This window comes from Esox lucius, chromosome 5 (genome assembly GCF_011004845.1).
Source record: "Esox lucius isolate fEsoLuc1 chromosome 5, fEsoLuc1.pri, whole genome shotgun sequence".
Classification (NCBI taxonomy): Eukaryota; Metazoa; Chordata; class Actinopteri; order Esociformes; family Esocidae; genus Esox; species Esox lucius.
In genome coordinates, this window is record NC_047573.1 from 21,043,626 (window position 1) to 21,059,194 (window position 15,569).

A 15,569-nucleotide genomic window follows, 5' to 3' on the forward strand; every position below is an offset into this window, starting at 1 on the left:
AATTACAGCTTTGAAACTCTGTCTTACTAGTTCCGTCTCCAGAAGTAGCTTGGGAATCCTTGTATCCAACAGAGACTGAATCTGCAGTGATATAATTAGGAGTTTGAAAGTCCTGCCTAGAAGTTAAAGCCTCTGTGTGTTAATGACTATAGTAACAGACACCAGCTCACCATAGGTGACGAATTGCATGGCGAAAATTTCTTCTGGATTTGGCCTTATTTTAGATTTGTTTCATTAAGAACAACAAATATTTGTTGGGTATAGTGTGTGGTTCAATCCTAGTGACTGTGTGCACATGCGAAGAGCTAGACAAATTATTCTTCCAGTTAGCTTCTGCTGGCTGGTGTGCAACCGTGGTTTGACTGGATAGCATGTGTGTAATTAACTTAGGGTCCCTAACTATCCCCATTAGGATACCCAAAAAGAAACCAAAGATTTCACCCAGCGTTATGACTGGAGCTCTACCAGCTGTGAGCAGGTAGGTAGCATTGAATAAACCCAACCCAAGTAAGGTTGTTACATACCTTCATTTCCCTACCTACCATTTTCCTAATCATTTCTTGAAAGTCTGATAATTTATATAGACTTTATGACAGAAACTATCCATTTTACAGAAAAAGCTAAAGTTGTTTTATGGAGCAGTTTATCTTTAAAGTAGGCCTACAAAATATACTAGTATACACACACAATTCTAAGAACGAGGTGGTGGAAATGGGTATGTCCAACAAACAATGTCTGTCAGACTCAAGGAGACACGACAGACAACCAAACGTGCTGCTATTTAGACCTCCGTCATTCTTTGAGAGCAGCAACAGCCCCACAAGAGGAGATGACGTTAGCGGAAGCCGATCACCTGCGAATGTAAAAAAGCAAAAACGACTACATCAAATAGGCTCTGCAAACCATGTTGTCAAATAACCAGGACATAAATGTGTAGCTGCAAGCCAGCCGAGGAAAGGGAGAAAAACCCACAGAACTGAGAAGGAAACAGAAAACCGTTGCAGGTTCTGCAGCTTGCAAAAGGTATCTGAAAACTAGCGAAGACAGTGTCCGGAATGGAGGTGATGTCAGTACAACTAGCTCAGCCTAGCTGAAGTCCGGTAAATGAGTGAAAACAGGTTTAGCTGAGAATTTTATAACAAGAGAGGTGGGGCTCCCGGCTGCTGCACACCTGTATGGGCCTCATCTTCCGTGACTGTATGTTTTCACGGATATGGTTGACGCATGCATGTTCCACATTATGGCACCGTAGTGATCAACCGAAAGGGAAATACACGTTGTTGTTTTTTGTCCAGGACCAAGCTTAATCTGTGACGGCCATACCATCCAATTAAATGTTGAGCGGCGTTTCTAACTTAAACGTTGTGGGAGCTAGGAAAGGCATGCGAAAGAAAAATAAGAATGTGTGTTGAATAATTAAACCGTGGTAGCCGCATTACAGTACAAATAATTTTGAGACTATAGGAAATACGTTAATTGCTATGTTAACCAATTGCAAGAACTCTTGATTTGGTTCTGAACCGCTTAGTATAGTTTCGACTAGAAAAACAGGGATCTCTATACGATGTCCCAGGTGAGGCAGGGCTGGAAGATGCGATTGCGCATGTGCGTAGGAAAATAGCCAATATTTATATTCTTCTCTTAATTGGTTACTGATTTAGGATACATAAATATAAACACAAATAAAAAGTAAACAATTGAGATCTGGAGATTTATGTAAGTACTATTATCTACCGGAAAACAAAGCATGTTTTGCCCATCCACGACCGGAGTTTAAAAGCCTTTGGACTACAACGTTGATAATACACTACCTACTCTCGCATCAACACAGACTATGTTGGGAGCCTCCATCCAAATTGTTACACAAGCCGGATGTTCAGCGTTGCAAACGCTCAAATAACATATCCAGTCATAAATCGCTAAAATAACGCAACAATGTTTATTCTGTCAAAGTCTAGAATGCATGGCAGAACGACAAGCGTCCGGTCCCAACCCCCATCACTCCTCCATCGTCGATGGTGTCTCTGCGGAGTGTGATTGGATTAGAGATGGTTACCCTTTCCCCTCTAACCCGGTGATGTTGCCGTTTCCTGCTCTCTCGACTGCCGAAGCTGCACTCAACACTGCTCGGCAATAGCAGGCACACAGCTTGGATACAGGACGCTTTAATCAAAGCAAAATACAAATTATTTAACATTCAAACAAACAGCAATGCGAAGGAAGTCGAGGATATTATTATGCTTCGCGGTTCTCTGGGTGCTTGGCATAGCATACTATTTCTATTCGGGTACAACGTTGAGTCGAAAGGTAGGTTTCTCCGACTCTTTTCTAAGCTTATTGAAAATTCATCAGAGCTCGCTTCCACAAGAATTTATTCCGTGGATTTTTTTCAATTCGAAACATCCTATGTCGGTTTTAAACAATTAACTATTTTGGTCAGCTAATGTCATGGAATGCAATTTGTGATTTATTTAGTTCGGAAATCTATTGTTTCCGTCTTTTGAATATTTACTGTTGCTTGGGGGAAAAGGACAGTCTATCGCTATTTCCAAATCTTTGAGCGTTGCGCTGTCTGTAGGCTATCGTTTAGTTTTGCTGTGATTGGATAGTTGGGTTGTTGTAACCCTTTCTTTGTTTAATGCACACAGCGCTTCCTTATTCAACTAGACGTTGAATTCAGGGAGACGTCAGCAGTTACAATTAGCTTAACACACACCGCTATAGTGGCTGGATATATCCGCAACCAACGAATAAGCTACACTGAACAGAATATGCAAACCGAAGCCTATGCGTCGGTATGCCTTTGTAATATTCTAGCTTATCTGTGATCATCGTATACAGTCAGGAATGCAGCCTGTAGTTTACAACATAAGTACTGCAGCTGTCTTCCAAGCATTTTCCTATTTCTCTTTTTACTGTAATTTCTTTGCGTACAGGATTGACAAGGTCAAACCTGTAAAGTTGGGCGTTTAGTAAATGTATTGAAGTGTTTCCATCATGTGACAACGCCAGGACAATTTATTGGGCATTTGCCCCCTTAATTTGACATTAGGCTGATAGGTGATTCTATAGATAAAGGGCACATGGGCATTCAGGTTTGATTTAAAACAGCCTTATCTCCACCAAAGGCAGTTATCAGAGAGTAGTTACCCATTTCCCTGGCCAGCACGGGGCAGAGGGACGCCTCAAGGCCAAATCACAGAGTACCTCTGAGGAATGACACGACAGTAGCGCTAGTTTCCTCATGAGAAGGGGCCATCTGATGGCCGCAGAATGCACTTTGTTGTGGTTCCATTTGAATGTGTGGCAGCCTAGCGCTGTCTTTAGAGCAAGCCCATCAGCTGTGGACATATCTGAGCCGTCCGTCAGTGATTTGGGAAGGTGTGGTTGCATCGCAGTCTTTGCTGGAGGACAGCTTCAAAAGGTAACCACAGTATCCAAACACATGCTTTCCCTTATCATGTTCCTCCTGTTACATGCAAATAGGATCCCTCTGCTTTGCCTGACTTGACAGTGCTCTTCACTGCCTTTACTGTCGTGCTTTATGTAGAATTGCATTCCAGTATGAACAAAGCAGTTGTATGTGTTCTTTTTCTGCCAAATTCTGCGTCTTAGTTTGATTTGTGATGTATACAGGTGTGTAGGGCTTGGTCTGTCTGCCAAGCTCCGAAGGTGTCGGTAGTCATTTAAATAGAACCCCATGTATTTTACACTGCCGTGGAAATCTTTGCTCTGACATACTTTTTACATGTACCAACAAACTCTCCCCCAGACAGTTGCAATGCTGCAGCTTCACTGTGAAGTCCCCAGAGTCACATAACATGGAGGATGAGGTCACTCCTGAGGAAACTATGCCCTAAAATAAATCCGATTTACAGCCATGCCAGACTCTTCATTCTCAGTGTAAAGCAGCCAGCTCAAAACACGGATGCACTCCCCAACCTCCCGGTTGATTTTGCTGGCAACTGCTTCAGCTTTGCAAGAATGCACAGACTAGACGGGTCAGGTAACCAGATTGTCCGATCTTTATCTCTGGGCTTCAGTGTGTTTGATGTGATCCCCGCTCTGCAACACAGTTATTGACAAGCCAATTGTTCTACTCATGCTCAAAGGACAACAACGTTGCTGTGCCTGGAGTGTGAACAAGGGCCGTGCTGTGGTCCTAGGCTTTCAAATCAAAGCTCGCTTTGGAATCCTGTCATTTCCATTCATTTGCCAGTATTAAAAATGTGCCCACAGTGTGTGTTATTTTTATTTTTTTTAAAGGTCAAGTGTTTTTGAAGCAGATGGAGAATATGTCTTTATTCTTTCTTGATACCAAACAAAGAGTGTTGTAATTTTTCTTTAGGTTACATTTTGGTCACTAGTCTGAACCTGAAGAGAAATATCTTTCCAAATACACGTATTGATTATTTCAGCTTTCCTTGTCACTTTGGCATGCAATGTCTGTGACAGTCCTGGCCCAAGCAATAGTGGAAATTGATGTGTCGGCCTGGGATGTAAGTTATTCTCTCTCAATCTGACACATGATCCTCCTGGCTTACCCTGTTTTATCCTCCTCAGACAATTTTCTTTTGAAATGGCAGGTTGCAATCTCCTGTTGTTTATTTAATAACTCAGTGAAACAATCTGAGTGTGTTTGACCACTTTTACAAAACATTGTTTAGAAAGGCTTGTGTTTCTCGGGTCAATGCTGGACATAGACTACATGGCTGGGCAAATACAATCTTGTCGAAATGGCGATTGGTGGTTGCTTTCTCATCTTCAGCCTACCTGTGTGGGGAAATGTGTTGCTGTAAGAGTGCTTTGGGGGGGATCTGCTCTATCCTATCCTTTTTCTCATATGTGGTTGTACACAGAGCCCTAAAATGTGTTTAGTGAGCAATCCAAGCCCTTCCAGCTTCTAGCCCATCTATCCAGCTGAGCCATCTATGGCGACAGGCTGCCCAGCAAGCAGGGAACATTCCCAAAACTTTAGCTAGTATTCAACATTTTTTGAATGATAGTGTTGTTATAATTTCAACTACTTCAGAGCTTTAAATTGGTACTCACAAGCCAAAAAGAATTGCCCCAAAATTTGGCTAAATTCAGTACTATGCAATGTTGTTATGCATTTTTTCAATGCAATTCATGTGACCCCCCCCCGCCCCCACACACATCTGAATTCATAGCTGTACTATTATTCATGCCTGCTTAACATCATTGCATTTAACAAATCCTTAAATCCTATTTTTATGTTATTACATTGGAGTAGAGAACCTGCTCAGACTGAAATGTGATGTCATCATATTACCCAAACATTTGTTGGAACTGTGAACCTACAAATGTCAACATACAGCCCTGTCACCTAGGTCCAGTCACCTAGGTCCAGTCATACTCTCAGGATCTCAGTATGTCCCTCAACGTCATTATTTCTCATTGGCAATGTATAACTCGTGTGCGTACAAATTAAACCTCTTACCTGATAGACAGGGTTGGTGTGGACAAGTTCTGCGTCAGCTGTAGTTTCATTCCTCCTTAGCTGCAATCGAGTTGGCCAAGGTCAACAAGTTCAACGTCAAAGTGGAGTGTGAGTCATATCATACCATCAAAATGTACCACTGTTGTACACAGTGCAGAACAATGACCTAAAATGGTGGACAGACTGGAATTGCAGGTGTAACTTTTTGTTCCATTCCAGCTCATACCTGGTTCATTAAGTTGATTTTTTTTTTATGTCAGGTGGTAGAGCTTTGGGGGGGAAATTAACACAGTCCAGCTCTTCAAGACTTGCAATGTCTGAAACTGGCCAAAGCAGGAAAACAGTATTCTAGGTTGAAATGTTTTACCTAGTTAAATGGGGTGACTCATGCACACTACTAGGGTCTTGAAAAGAAAAGGTGCAAGGTTTGTGATTTGGCATCAATAAAGTGACTAATTCTACAGCAACAACAAACATTGTTCATGAGTACAAACTGATTTAAAACTCAACATAGCAGGTTAGACTTAAGTTCACAAATGGACCTACTAGCTATATCCGGTTCACCCATGTCAAATCAGAAAGGTGGAATCACCTTGTCCCTCAAAGCAATTCCATCTAAGTTGCTGCATACATTTTTTTATATCATGTCTGTGAATGCAGAAATTAAATATAATTTCATAATTAAAAAGTGTAAGTTATCACAGTTTCCTCATACTAACAAATGTTGAGCGTTAAGGACAGCTTTTTGTCGAAAAACACCAGGCCTCAGGAGCAGCTGTCACCTCGGCATCAGTCAACAAGATCAAGTTTTCATTTCATCGCCGCTTATCCCTAATTACAAATCATAGTCTGTCACCGTGGTTCATTAAGTTAATTCCTGGACTGTATGACACCGACCAAAGCAGGAGTATTGTTTCAGATTGAAACAGCTTACCTTGTAAAGGTGACTCAGGCGCAGCTGTTGCCATTGGTTTCTGGAATGAAGAAGGTGCCGACGGGTTGCCATTTGATATCACTAACATTGCAGTGGTTCTACCTCCACAACAAACGTGTAAGTGCCAAAATAATTCAAAACCAACCAAAGCACAATAGCATAGCTCCAAATAGGTTACATAAATCTTGCCCTACTAGTCATACTAATGATCTGCTGTCCAGAGGGTTGTAGTAAACAGATCAATGTCTTTCCACAGTCAAGTTTGCATGCTTTTGCCTGAAGAGCAGATGCTAGTAAGTCCGTCTCTGAAACCTATAGATCACCTGACCAAAATAAAACACTTAGCTTTCTAGTAGCAGGCCTTCCGGTATCAGCACTGCAAAAATAATGTATGCACTCTTTGTTTTGGTCAACAGAAGGTGCACATTCCTACATTTCTTTTTGATTAGCTGGATGACTAAATGTGAAGGTAAAGGGAATGCAGGTGAGTTTGTTTTAATGCTCAGTTGCTGTAATTCAGTTAGCATTTGCAAGTTGAAAGCAAATTCAGGAGTTGCCCTTTTAATTTGTAAGTTAACTAACAAACTAAACTTGATCAAATGTAACAAAAGACAACGCTAGCAAACAACTGTAAACTTGAGAATGTGCCCAAGACTTTTCTTAGAATTGTCCGTTTAAACAAAGATGGACAATTAATTGAGCTAACATTATATAGTTAATCCGTAGTTTCTTCCTATTGTATTGATTAGAATGCAAAACTCATCAGTTGAAGATACCCGTTACCGCAAATCAACTCAATTTCAGTGATAATACTAATAATAAAGAGACATTGCCATGCTTATAACTTATCATTTTTAAGTTCTAATACTTAACTCTTGTGTGTTATGTACAATAATACTTGTTTTAGTCAAAACAGACATATAATGTGCTGTCTACTTAAATGATTAGCCGTTGTTAGTAATTTATTTTGTGTAACTACTTACAAAATGTTGCATTTTACTCTTAAAGGGAGAATTGGCATACCTTATTGTAAAATGTTAATTTGTCAAACCGTTTTGATTTCTGTTCGTATTGCCCTTGAAACCTAATAGGAATATAAACTGCACAATACCATTTTAGAAAAAATAGTTTTAGAACACCATGCAATAAGCATTGTGTAAAAGTATCAAAAAGTTTAATTAGTTAATAAATAATAATTACGTACAATGGTGTAACAACCAAGTGCAATGGGATTAAGTACTCATTACTTAACTATAAATGATTACAACACAGGTAAATCAAGTGTATGTTACTCAAATATAATATGTCTAACCTCATGAACTATCATATATAAAGACACACTATCAAGTAAAAAAAACATTTTGTTAATGTTAGTCTTAAACATTAAGAATCAAAACTTTGATTAGCATAACTCAAGTAAATGCATTAATATTAACTCAATAACATTATATTTCTTAACTGTCCTCAAAAACATTAAGCAGTAAGAAATAATATTGACATGAGTTAGTACCACTTTTAGAAACCGAGTTCTACTGACCTTTGTAGATGTTTGCGTTGTCACTACTCTATGCCTTTTCACACACAGTGCCACATCTTTCTGAGATTCTGGTTTAGAACAGCCACTTTTTAACTTTTTATTGCTGGTTATCATGCTTCCTTTTAATTGATACCGAAGTGTGGTGAACCATTTTTAAAAATCTTAAGTGATAAATTACATGTTCCACCTAAGTGCCTTTTGATATATAGATCAGGTGTTAAGAAGAATTCCGGAATCATTCATTTCTTTACTAAGGGCTCTAATTTCTGTGTTTCGGAGATCGCAGACAGAATCCAGAATTTAACAAAATAAAATATCAGTCTTGTTGTCACTCTCTGCATATCAATGCTGTTGTGAAAAATTTTGCCACGCTCTTCCATTGAATCTACATCAATAGCAGAGTTAAAGTGTCTGGTTAGTGGTAGTGATGCTCTGGTTGAATCGTCACTACCCGAAGACCTGTGGTTATATCCTCTGTGCAGTTGGGTTTGGGGGTCAGTAAAAAGGTTTGTATTTAGGGCATGTGGGTTGACGGTCATTGCTAGGCCTGGCATGTTTTATGTAATAATCTGTGATAACTAGACAACTAGGGCATAGTACGCCTATAGTAAACTATAATTCAGCTTCTCCAGCTCGTGCCTATCTGTCATTCAAACTGCATGAATGCGATTGATCGTTACAACATTACGCAATCTGTATTTTCTGTAGTTTAGTGTCGGACCAGGCTGTAGCTAATGTGAGGAATGTTGAATATTATTCATATAACTCGGGCTTGCCTGGGCCCACTGGTCGTGATAATATCAATGTTGCCTGTAAGTGAAGGAGCCCAGGCATCTATCTTTTAGGACCCGGAGTGCTGACCTAAGAATTTCACTTTATAAATATATACTGCTCAAAAACATTAAGGGAACACATAATCATCCCAGTATAACACCAAGTAAATAAAACTTCAGGCATTTCAAACTGCCAGTTAGGAAGCATAAGCAATTGTGAATCAATGTCATCTGTTTTGGTGCAATTGAAAATGACAACAGGTGCACTGGAGAGGCAATAGCAAGAGAACCCCCAAAAGGGAATGGTTTTGCTGGTGGTGGCCACAGACAATTGCTGTCTCTTTATCCTTTCTGACTGAGTCCTCTCTAATTTTGCATTTTTCTAGTGTCCTTGTCTCTACTGGTAGCCTGAGGCTGTACCAGTAGCCCATTCAGGTTGTACAGGTAGTCCAGCTCCTTCAAGATGGTACATATGTGCTATTGCAAGAAGGTTTGCTGTGTCTCCCAGTACAGTCTCTTGCTAAATGTGTTAAATGTCCTATGCGATCTTATTTTACAATTCCACCATCACGCTAGTCTCCACTGGTTAGCATGATCTTTTATTTATTCCTCTTTCTTCCAGGATTATTTCATCATTAGACTTACTTGGGTGCTTAGAGCTCATTTTTCACATCTTTGGAAGCAGTATCATTAGGAGCACAATTAGTCTAATAGTCCATTTACTGTGTAGTTTTTATAAAACAACTTTCAAAATTTTTGTCACTGTTTTCCCTCCCCTCTAAATATTGTGATGTCCAATTTGTGATTTTTGTCTTGCCTCCTCATAGCAACTCCCAGTGGGCTCAGGGGAGTTGATTAGGATATGTCTTCCTAAGCACATCCTGCCAAGTGTTCTGCTTTTTATCACACTCTGAAATGTGTTTCCTTGATATCCTACTGTGAAGTTTCTGAAAATGTATTTTCAGAGGTAAATGCATCTTCTTTTTTTCATTTCTGACACCGTTCCTGTTTTTAGAATTCTTACTTGAGGGCCACTTTTCCTCCCCTTGCAATTTCATTGTCCATTTTGTGGCACTCCAGAAGTTGGTATGATGTTGGCAAAACAAGATGATTGAAAATCCTGACTGCAAAAAGGCAGCTTCACTGCAGATCTTTTGACGTAGACCAATGCTCCAGTAAGGGCCTCCGCTTTAACTTGCCTTTCTTTAGGTGTGAAGCTTCAGAATAATAAACAATGCACAGTGGGAACAAAAGACTGGCCGTTTAGTGTTTTGTCAAGTATAATTTGTTCTGTGTGGAGACATTTTAAGACGAGTGAGGGAGAAACGCTGGTTCGAGTGGAGAAATGCTTTTGGAGCTGATGGCGCCCCAATCACAATTTTTTGTAAAGGGAGCTAGAGGCCGCTTGGGGGAATTTTCTTTTGGACTGAACTACATACAGTACACAATTACTTTGTTCTGTAGCATTGCTCGGTCTAAAGATATAGCTACCGCAGCCATTTTAAGGACAGCGTTGACTCCCAGAAATTCATAGGACATATTAACTGCTGGATTATAGCAGTCAAATCGTCAGCTCATGTGATATGGTATGTTGTATACACTGTCCGAAATTAACTTTTTGGCTCACCTGCCAAGGGGACTGGTTGGCAGGTGTCCACCAGCTAAGCATGTTTTTTAACGGCCAAATTAATCAATCATCAAATGTATTTATAAAGCCCCTTTTACATCAGCAGTTTTCACCAAGTGCTTCTACAATACATCCAGCCTGAAACCCCAAGGAGCAAGCAACAACAGTGTTGAAGCACAGTGGCTAGGAAAACAGGGCTGAAATTTAGGAAGGAACCTAGAGAGGAACCAGGCTCGGAGGGGTGACCAGTCCTCTTCTGGCTATGCTGGGTGAACATTTTGAGTGCATGTTGTAATAATTAACAAATGCATGTGAGCTGTGTCCAGAGTCTATAAACCCTAATCCAGGTCAGAAGCATGACCAAATGGACAAGGACAGGGACAACCCGGGGGGACTGGTCATCAGAGGGGCCTCTGGAATCTTCTGGTATCGTCCTTATCCACAACACAACCGGGAGAACTTTGGACAGGGACAGCAACAAGTCTTTCAAGCCTAGTACTCCGGAGGTGTGGTCCAAGACCTCATTTCCTCCTAAGTTTAAATGGAGCAGGAGACAAGGGACATTTTGTGAGCGCATTCCTTCGATTTCCAAGGAGAAGGCGAACTGACCCTACTCCCCCGGTAAAATAATATAGCACCATGAAACCTTGGAACTGAGACAAGGTGGAGTCCAGTGACACTGTGGCCCTATCTAGGGGAGGCCCCGGACAGGGCCCAACAGGCAGGAAGTCACCCACATTGCCAAGTATCAACCAATAAATTGCCTTTTTGTGTCACATATACATTCATTTCAGTACATTTAATTGAGGTAATAAGGTATTATGTTGAATACAAACTTTTTATTTCCGATGACAAATTAGTTGCTTCTGCTTTTAAGTTTAGCATACTGGCCACACACAGAACAACTCGTCACCACAGCCTCAGCATCATACTGTAGCCAGCCTCTTGATACTCCTTTATCTCCAAACCTCTGATTTTCAAAGAACATTCTTTTTCTATGTGATGCTAATCCATTGTTGATATCGAGTTGTAACAGTTGGCTAGCTAGCTTCGTACCTTGGGTTGTTGCTCAGACGATGGCTACCTTCTTTATATCAATGTGACAGCTATTTGCTGACAGCTCAACACATTGCTGTGTCTGACTAATAACAGCCTGTGAATGGGAAGTTCTCCCATCTCTGCAGAAAAATTCTAGAGCTCTGTGAGACCAGCGACTGGGTTCCTAGTCACCTCACTTGACCAAGGCTTTTCTTATAGGTGGTAGTTTCAAAGGAGTCTCAGTGGTTCCATTTCACAACGATAAAGCCCACACTGCTCCTGGGAACTTTCACTGCTTTAGCACTTTTTATAACCTTTACCAGATCTAGGCCTCAACACAATTTAATCTCGGAGGTCTGTGGAGAGTTCTTTGGAGTTCATTGCTTGGTTTTTCCTCTGACATGCGCTATGAATTATGGGACCTTATGTTGACAGGAGTGTGCCTTTTTTAAATCATGTCCAATCATTTACCAGGGATCGTCAAGGATGATCGAAGGACACAGTATGCATTTTGGCTTTGTGTGGAGTGTCACGGCAAAGTGTCTGAATAGATATGTATGAGATATTCCATATATATAATAATCAATTATAAATATAGTTCATAACACAGAAAGATTTGGTGATGTAAGACATGTAAAGATGTATGTTGATTGTTACATTTTAAATAAATATAATGTTACATTTAAATTGTCCTTGTTCTTTAAACGTATGCTTTGGCATATGCATTCTAAGTTTCAAGTACGTTCTAACTTACAGGGGATTAACTATGTATCTAATGCACACTCTCTGTGTACTACATGGTAGTAAAATGGACAACAGTGACTCACACATAGTCATGGTGCGTGGATAAATAAGGAGATTGTCTCTCTGGCAGTATTAAGTGTAACTAGGGTCAGATGTTTTTAAGACACTGTACAGCCTGTTAAACAGTAATGTGACTCTTTGGGGTCTGGCCAGGGATGGCACCAGCAGAAATGTGTACTTTGACATATAACAACACTCAAACAACCCTCACTACTCAATTGACAGAACCTGTTTCTCTGAAGGATTGCGTAGCATGAGAGCCATTGCCAGGAACTGTCTCTGACTTTCTGTATGTGTTTCTGTTTGTAGTATGGACATTGAACATTGTGCCTCCTGGTTTTATAATACGTTTATTACCGTGTCATGTGTTTGTGACTTTGGGGTTGTGCGAAGGCCACAGTCTAGTAGTAAAGATCCTCGGCCTAGTGGCTAACTCTACTAGCTTCTCTTTGTGCTTTTAATTACTGTGTTGCTGCCTCTGATTTTTCCCAAGACCCAATTGCAATTTCTTTGCTTTAGGCTTATACTGTCTATTGAAGTTTTTGGCCGATGAAACATGGAAAAGAGCCTTCTATTTCTTGTTTCCAAATGTGCTTTGTTTAAGTGTAAGGTTGAACAATGGAATTTCCAGCAGCATTACAGCATTGTTAGCTTTCTGGATTTTTAATTAGCAGAATATTACCCTCATAATTTACAACATTGAATTATTATTTGCTTATGTAGAAGTTCTATTTTTCTGCAGTGCTATGCTAAGGCCATGCAATTAATTTGGAAGTGTGAGAGCAATCAGGCATGAAATTTAACAGAAAGCAAAACTGTTAAGAGAGTTGTCTGTGGGAATTCGGTATTAAATAAGGGTTGAGGCTGCTGTTTTGTTGTTTAAAGTTGTTCAGAAAACTAGATGTTTCCATTGTGAGGCTAGCTTTGGGCACTACTTAAAAACATGCTGTATGTGAAATGGTGGCATACCTGGTGGGTTCAACTAAATAATATTTGATTACCACAATTGCAATAGCAATTTGGGTTTCATGATAAAAATACTCTCTGTCCAGAAGTATATATTGTTGGGTTTGTTATGGCCTCGAACCTCTGACATACAGTTCTGTAGCCGGATGTCCCACCTGCTGTCGCATTTGGAGGGGAAACCTAGTTGGGCCAAAATAATTAAATGTAGTAAAATCATACAAAAAAATCATACAAAATCATACAAAATATCAGTTTAATCTGTTTGTTATTTTCTTAATAAAAGACCACACGTTCCTCTTTTGCTGGAAGCAAAGTGAGTTAAAGCTCTGTATTTTAAAGGACAATTAAAAAAAAATATATATATTCTTTTTCCAGACCTCTTTTTTTCTTCTGATGTGATTGATTCATTGAAAGGGACTTCCATTGAGTTTTTTTTTTACTAATTTGTATTGTTCGTAGAGAAGAATCCTAAGCCAGGAAAACAACTGAGAAATACATTTGGGGAAATTTTACACTGATTTTCTATGGCTCCATTTAGAGTAGTTTATTAACATTTAGTTGACCAGGTATGTTGGAAGAACCTAGTGCAGCACTTTCTCCTGTACTGTGAATGTGCCTAATTGAAAGCAAAAAAGAAAAGGAGCTCACCATTTTATCTCTCTAATGTTGAGCCACTTCGTAATAGACAATAATGTATGTTTTCAGGTCCTGTTATTGTCTATCATTGTTGTGGTTAATTGCCAGGACTAGAGACAGCTAAAAGTATACCTCAATAATTTGTGTATGCATAGTTTTTTCAACTTCAGAGGACATGTGATTCTAGTCAGAAAAATGGCAGTCTTGAAACATAATTCTCCCTCCATCTGTTTTCCCTCCTGCACTGTAAAACTATCAGTTCTTCTATCATTGGCCACTTTGACACTGTCAGGCGTGTTATAGAAATGTGTTGAACTGATGTATTAGTGGCTTCTAAAGATGCATAGGGAAGTAGAGAATTGCTGGTTTAGTGCTGGGCTGATTAGAAAGGTACCAAACCTGTATTCTGTCAAGCAGGAAGAATGCAAGATATGTTCATGGTTTCGTAAGTAAGAGGGGGACAAGACATGGGTTGGATACTTGTCAAGGTATTTGTAAAAAGCTGGTGGGCAACCTGCATTTGGGTGAAACCTTGGATGGGGAACAAAACTGATAAGAGGAATAAGCGAAACTGGTTTAGACCAATATTACAATACTTTTGTGAGATGTCACACCTTCTTACTTATACAAAAAGGAGGTTTTCTGCACTATACCTCTGAGAGACTTTCACTGATCTTGTGTTAGTGTCTTTCTATCTCTCTTTGCAAATATATTTTATATATGTTAATTAACTGTGATTGTGTTTCAGAGTATTTTCATCTTTGTCTTACCTGCCTCAGGAGGGGTTCTAATCTGTGAATTTCCGTCACAATGTCCTATCACTAGATTTCCATATCTTTCATACTACAGGATTAAGGCTCAGTCAGATTTTTGTGAATTTATATGTGGCCTTGTTGATTATTTGGGGGAAAAATAGCTTTCTGTTTACCAGTTGTCGTGAAACCACCGGAAGTAGTTGTACCTCTTGCTCTGCTGTGGGTTTTGTGGAGCAATAGTAAAAATTATTCATGGGTGTTGGGGGGACCACTGGTTTGATCCTTGTGTGGGACAGTTAGACAGTGGAGGAAGCCTATACTGTGTGAACCATCTTGATCTGTAGTCTGGAGAAGGAAATGAAGGACAAATGCTGAATCTGCAGCCACTCCATTCATGGAAAGACAGGGCAGTGAAGTGAGCCAACTGATTTGGATGTTGTGCAGGGGTTTGTCCTGCTTTTGAGTCCAAAAAAACCGCATTGACCATTACTGGGCATAAGAAAGAAGCCCCTGAATTTATTTTAAGTAGAATGTACTCTCTAATTCTTTGTGTTACTGAGCAAATGTCTGTTGTACTAATTCTGTGCAACTTCTGGTACACAATTACAATTACTGAGTCTGTACCCACTTTAAGTGATTTGTGGACCCTGAGGCTGTACCCACAATAGGCTATTGTGGCTACGTGAGCATAATTTGGGCCTATAAGACTGGTGTACCAACAAAATTGGTGAAGCAAATCTTACAGCACTTTCATATAGAAATATATTTTCCTTTAAGTGATGCTCTGTTTCTTAGGGTGTTCAATGAGGGTCTAGATTAAATTATACGTTTTTAAATTAGAGCATGATATTCAGGATTTTGTCTGTTACTCAGTTCTCCACTTTACAAATTAAACTACTTAAATTATATATAAATGACCTACAGAGAGCTAAACAATGTAGGCTACACTCTGTCTCATTTACAGTAGACAATCAAGCCTGTCTTTGAAATACACCACTGCCTCTAAATTGAAAAGCATTTTAAGTACTTTACAGATAT

The 15,569-nt window shown here is 39.7% G+C and overlaps 1 protein-coding gene across 4 annotated transcripts in view; it reads left to right on the top strand.

Moving 5' to 3' along the window:
• The first annotated feature begins 1,970 nt into the window (after nucleotides 1-1,970).
• The window catches only part of galnt2 (UDP-N-acetyl-alpha-D-galactosamine:polypeptide N-acetylgalactosaminyltransferase 2), a 71,804-nt gene continuing 58,205 nt past the window's right edge, over nucleotides 1,971-15,569 (top strand). Inside the window, exon 1 of one of the 4 annotated variants that reach the window (XM_010888710.5) lies at nucleotides 1,971-2,307. In XM_010888710.5, coding sequence (XP_010887012.1) covers nucleotides 2,212-2,307 — 96 coding nt within the window. In that variant the 5' untranslated portion in view covers nucleotides 1,971-2,211. Of the gene's footprint in view, nucleotides 2,308-2,829; nucleotides 3,425-15,569 lie in introns of those variants that run through there. The other 3 variants (XM_010888711.5, XM_010888707.4, XM_010888708.5) reach the window with 3 other exon arrangements.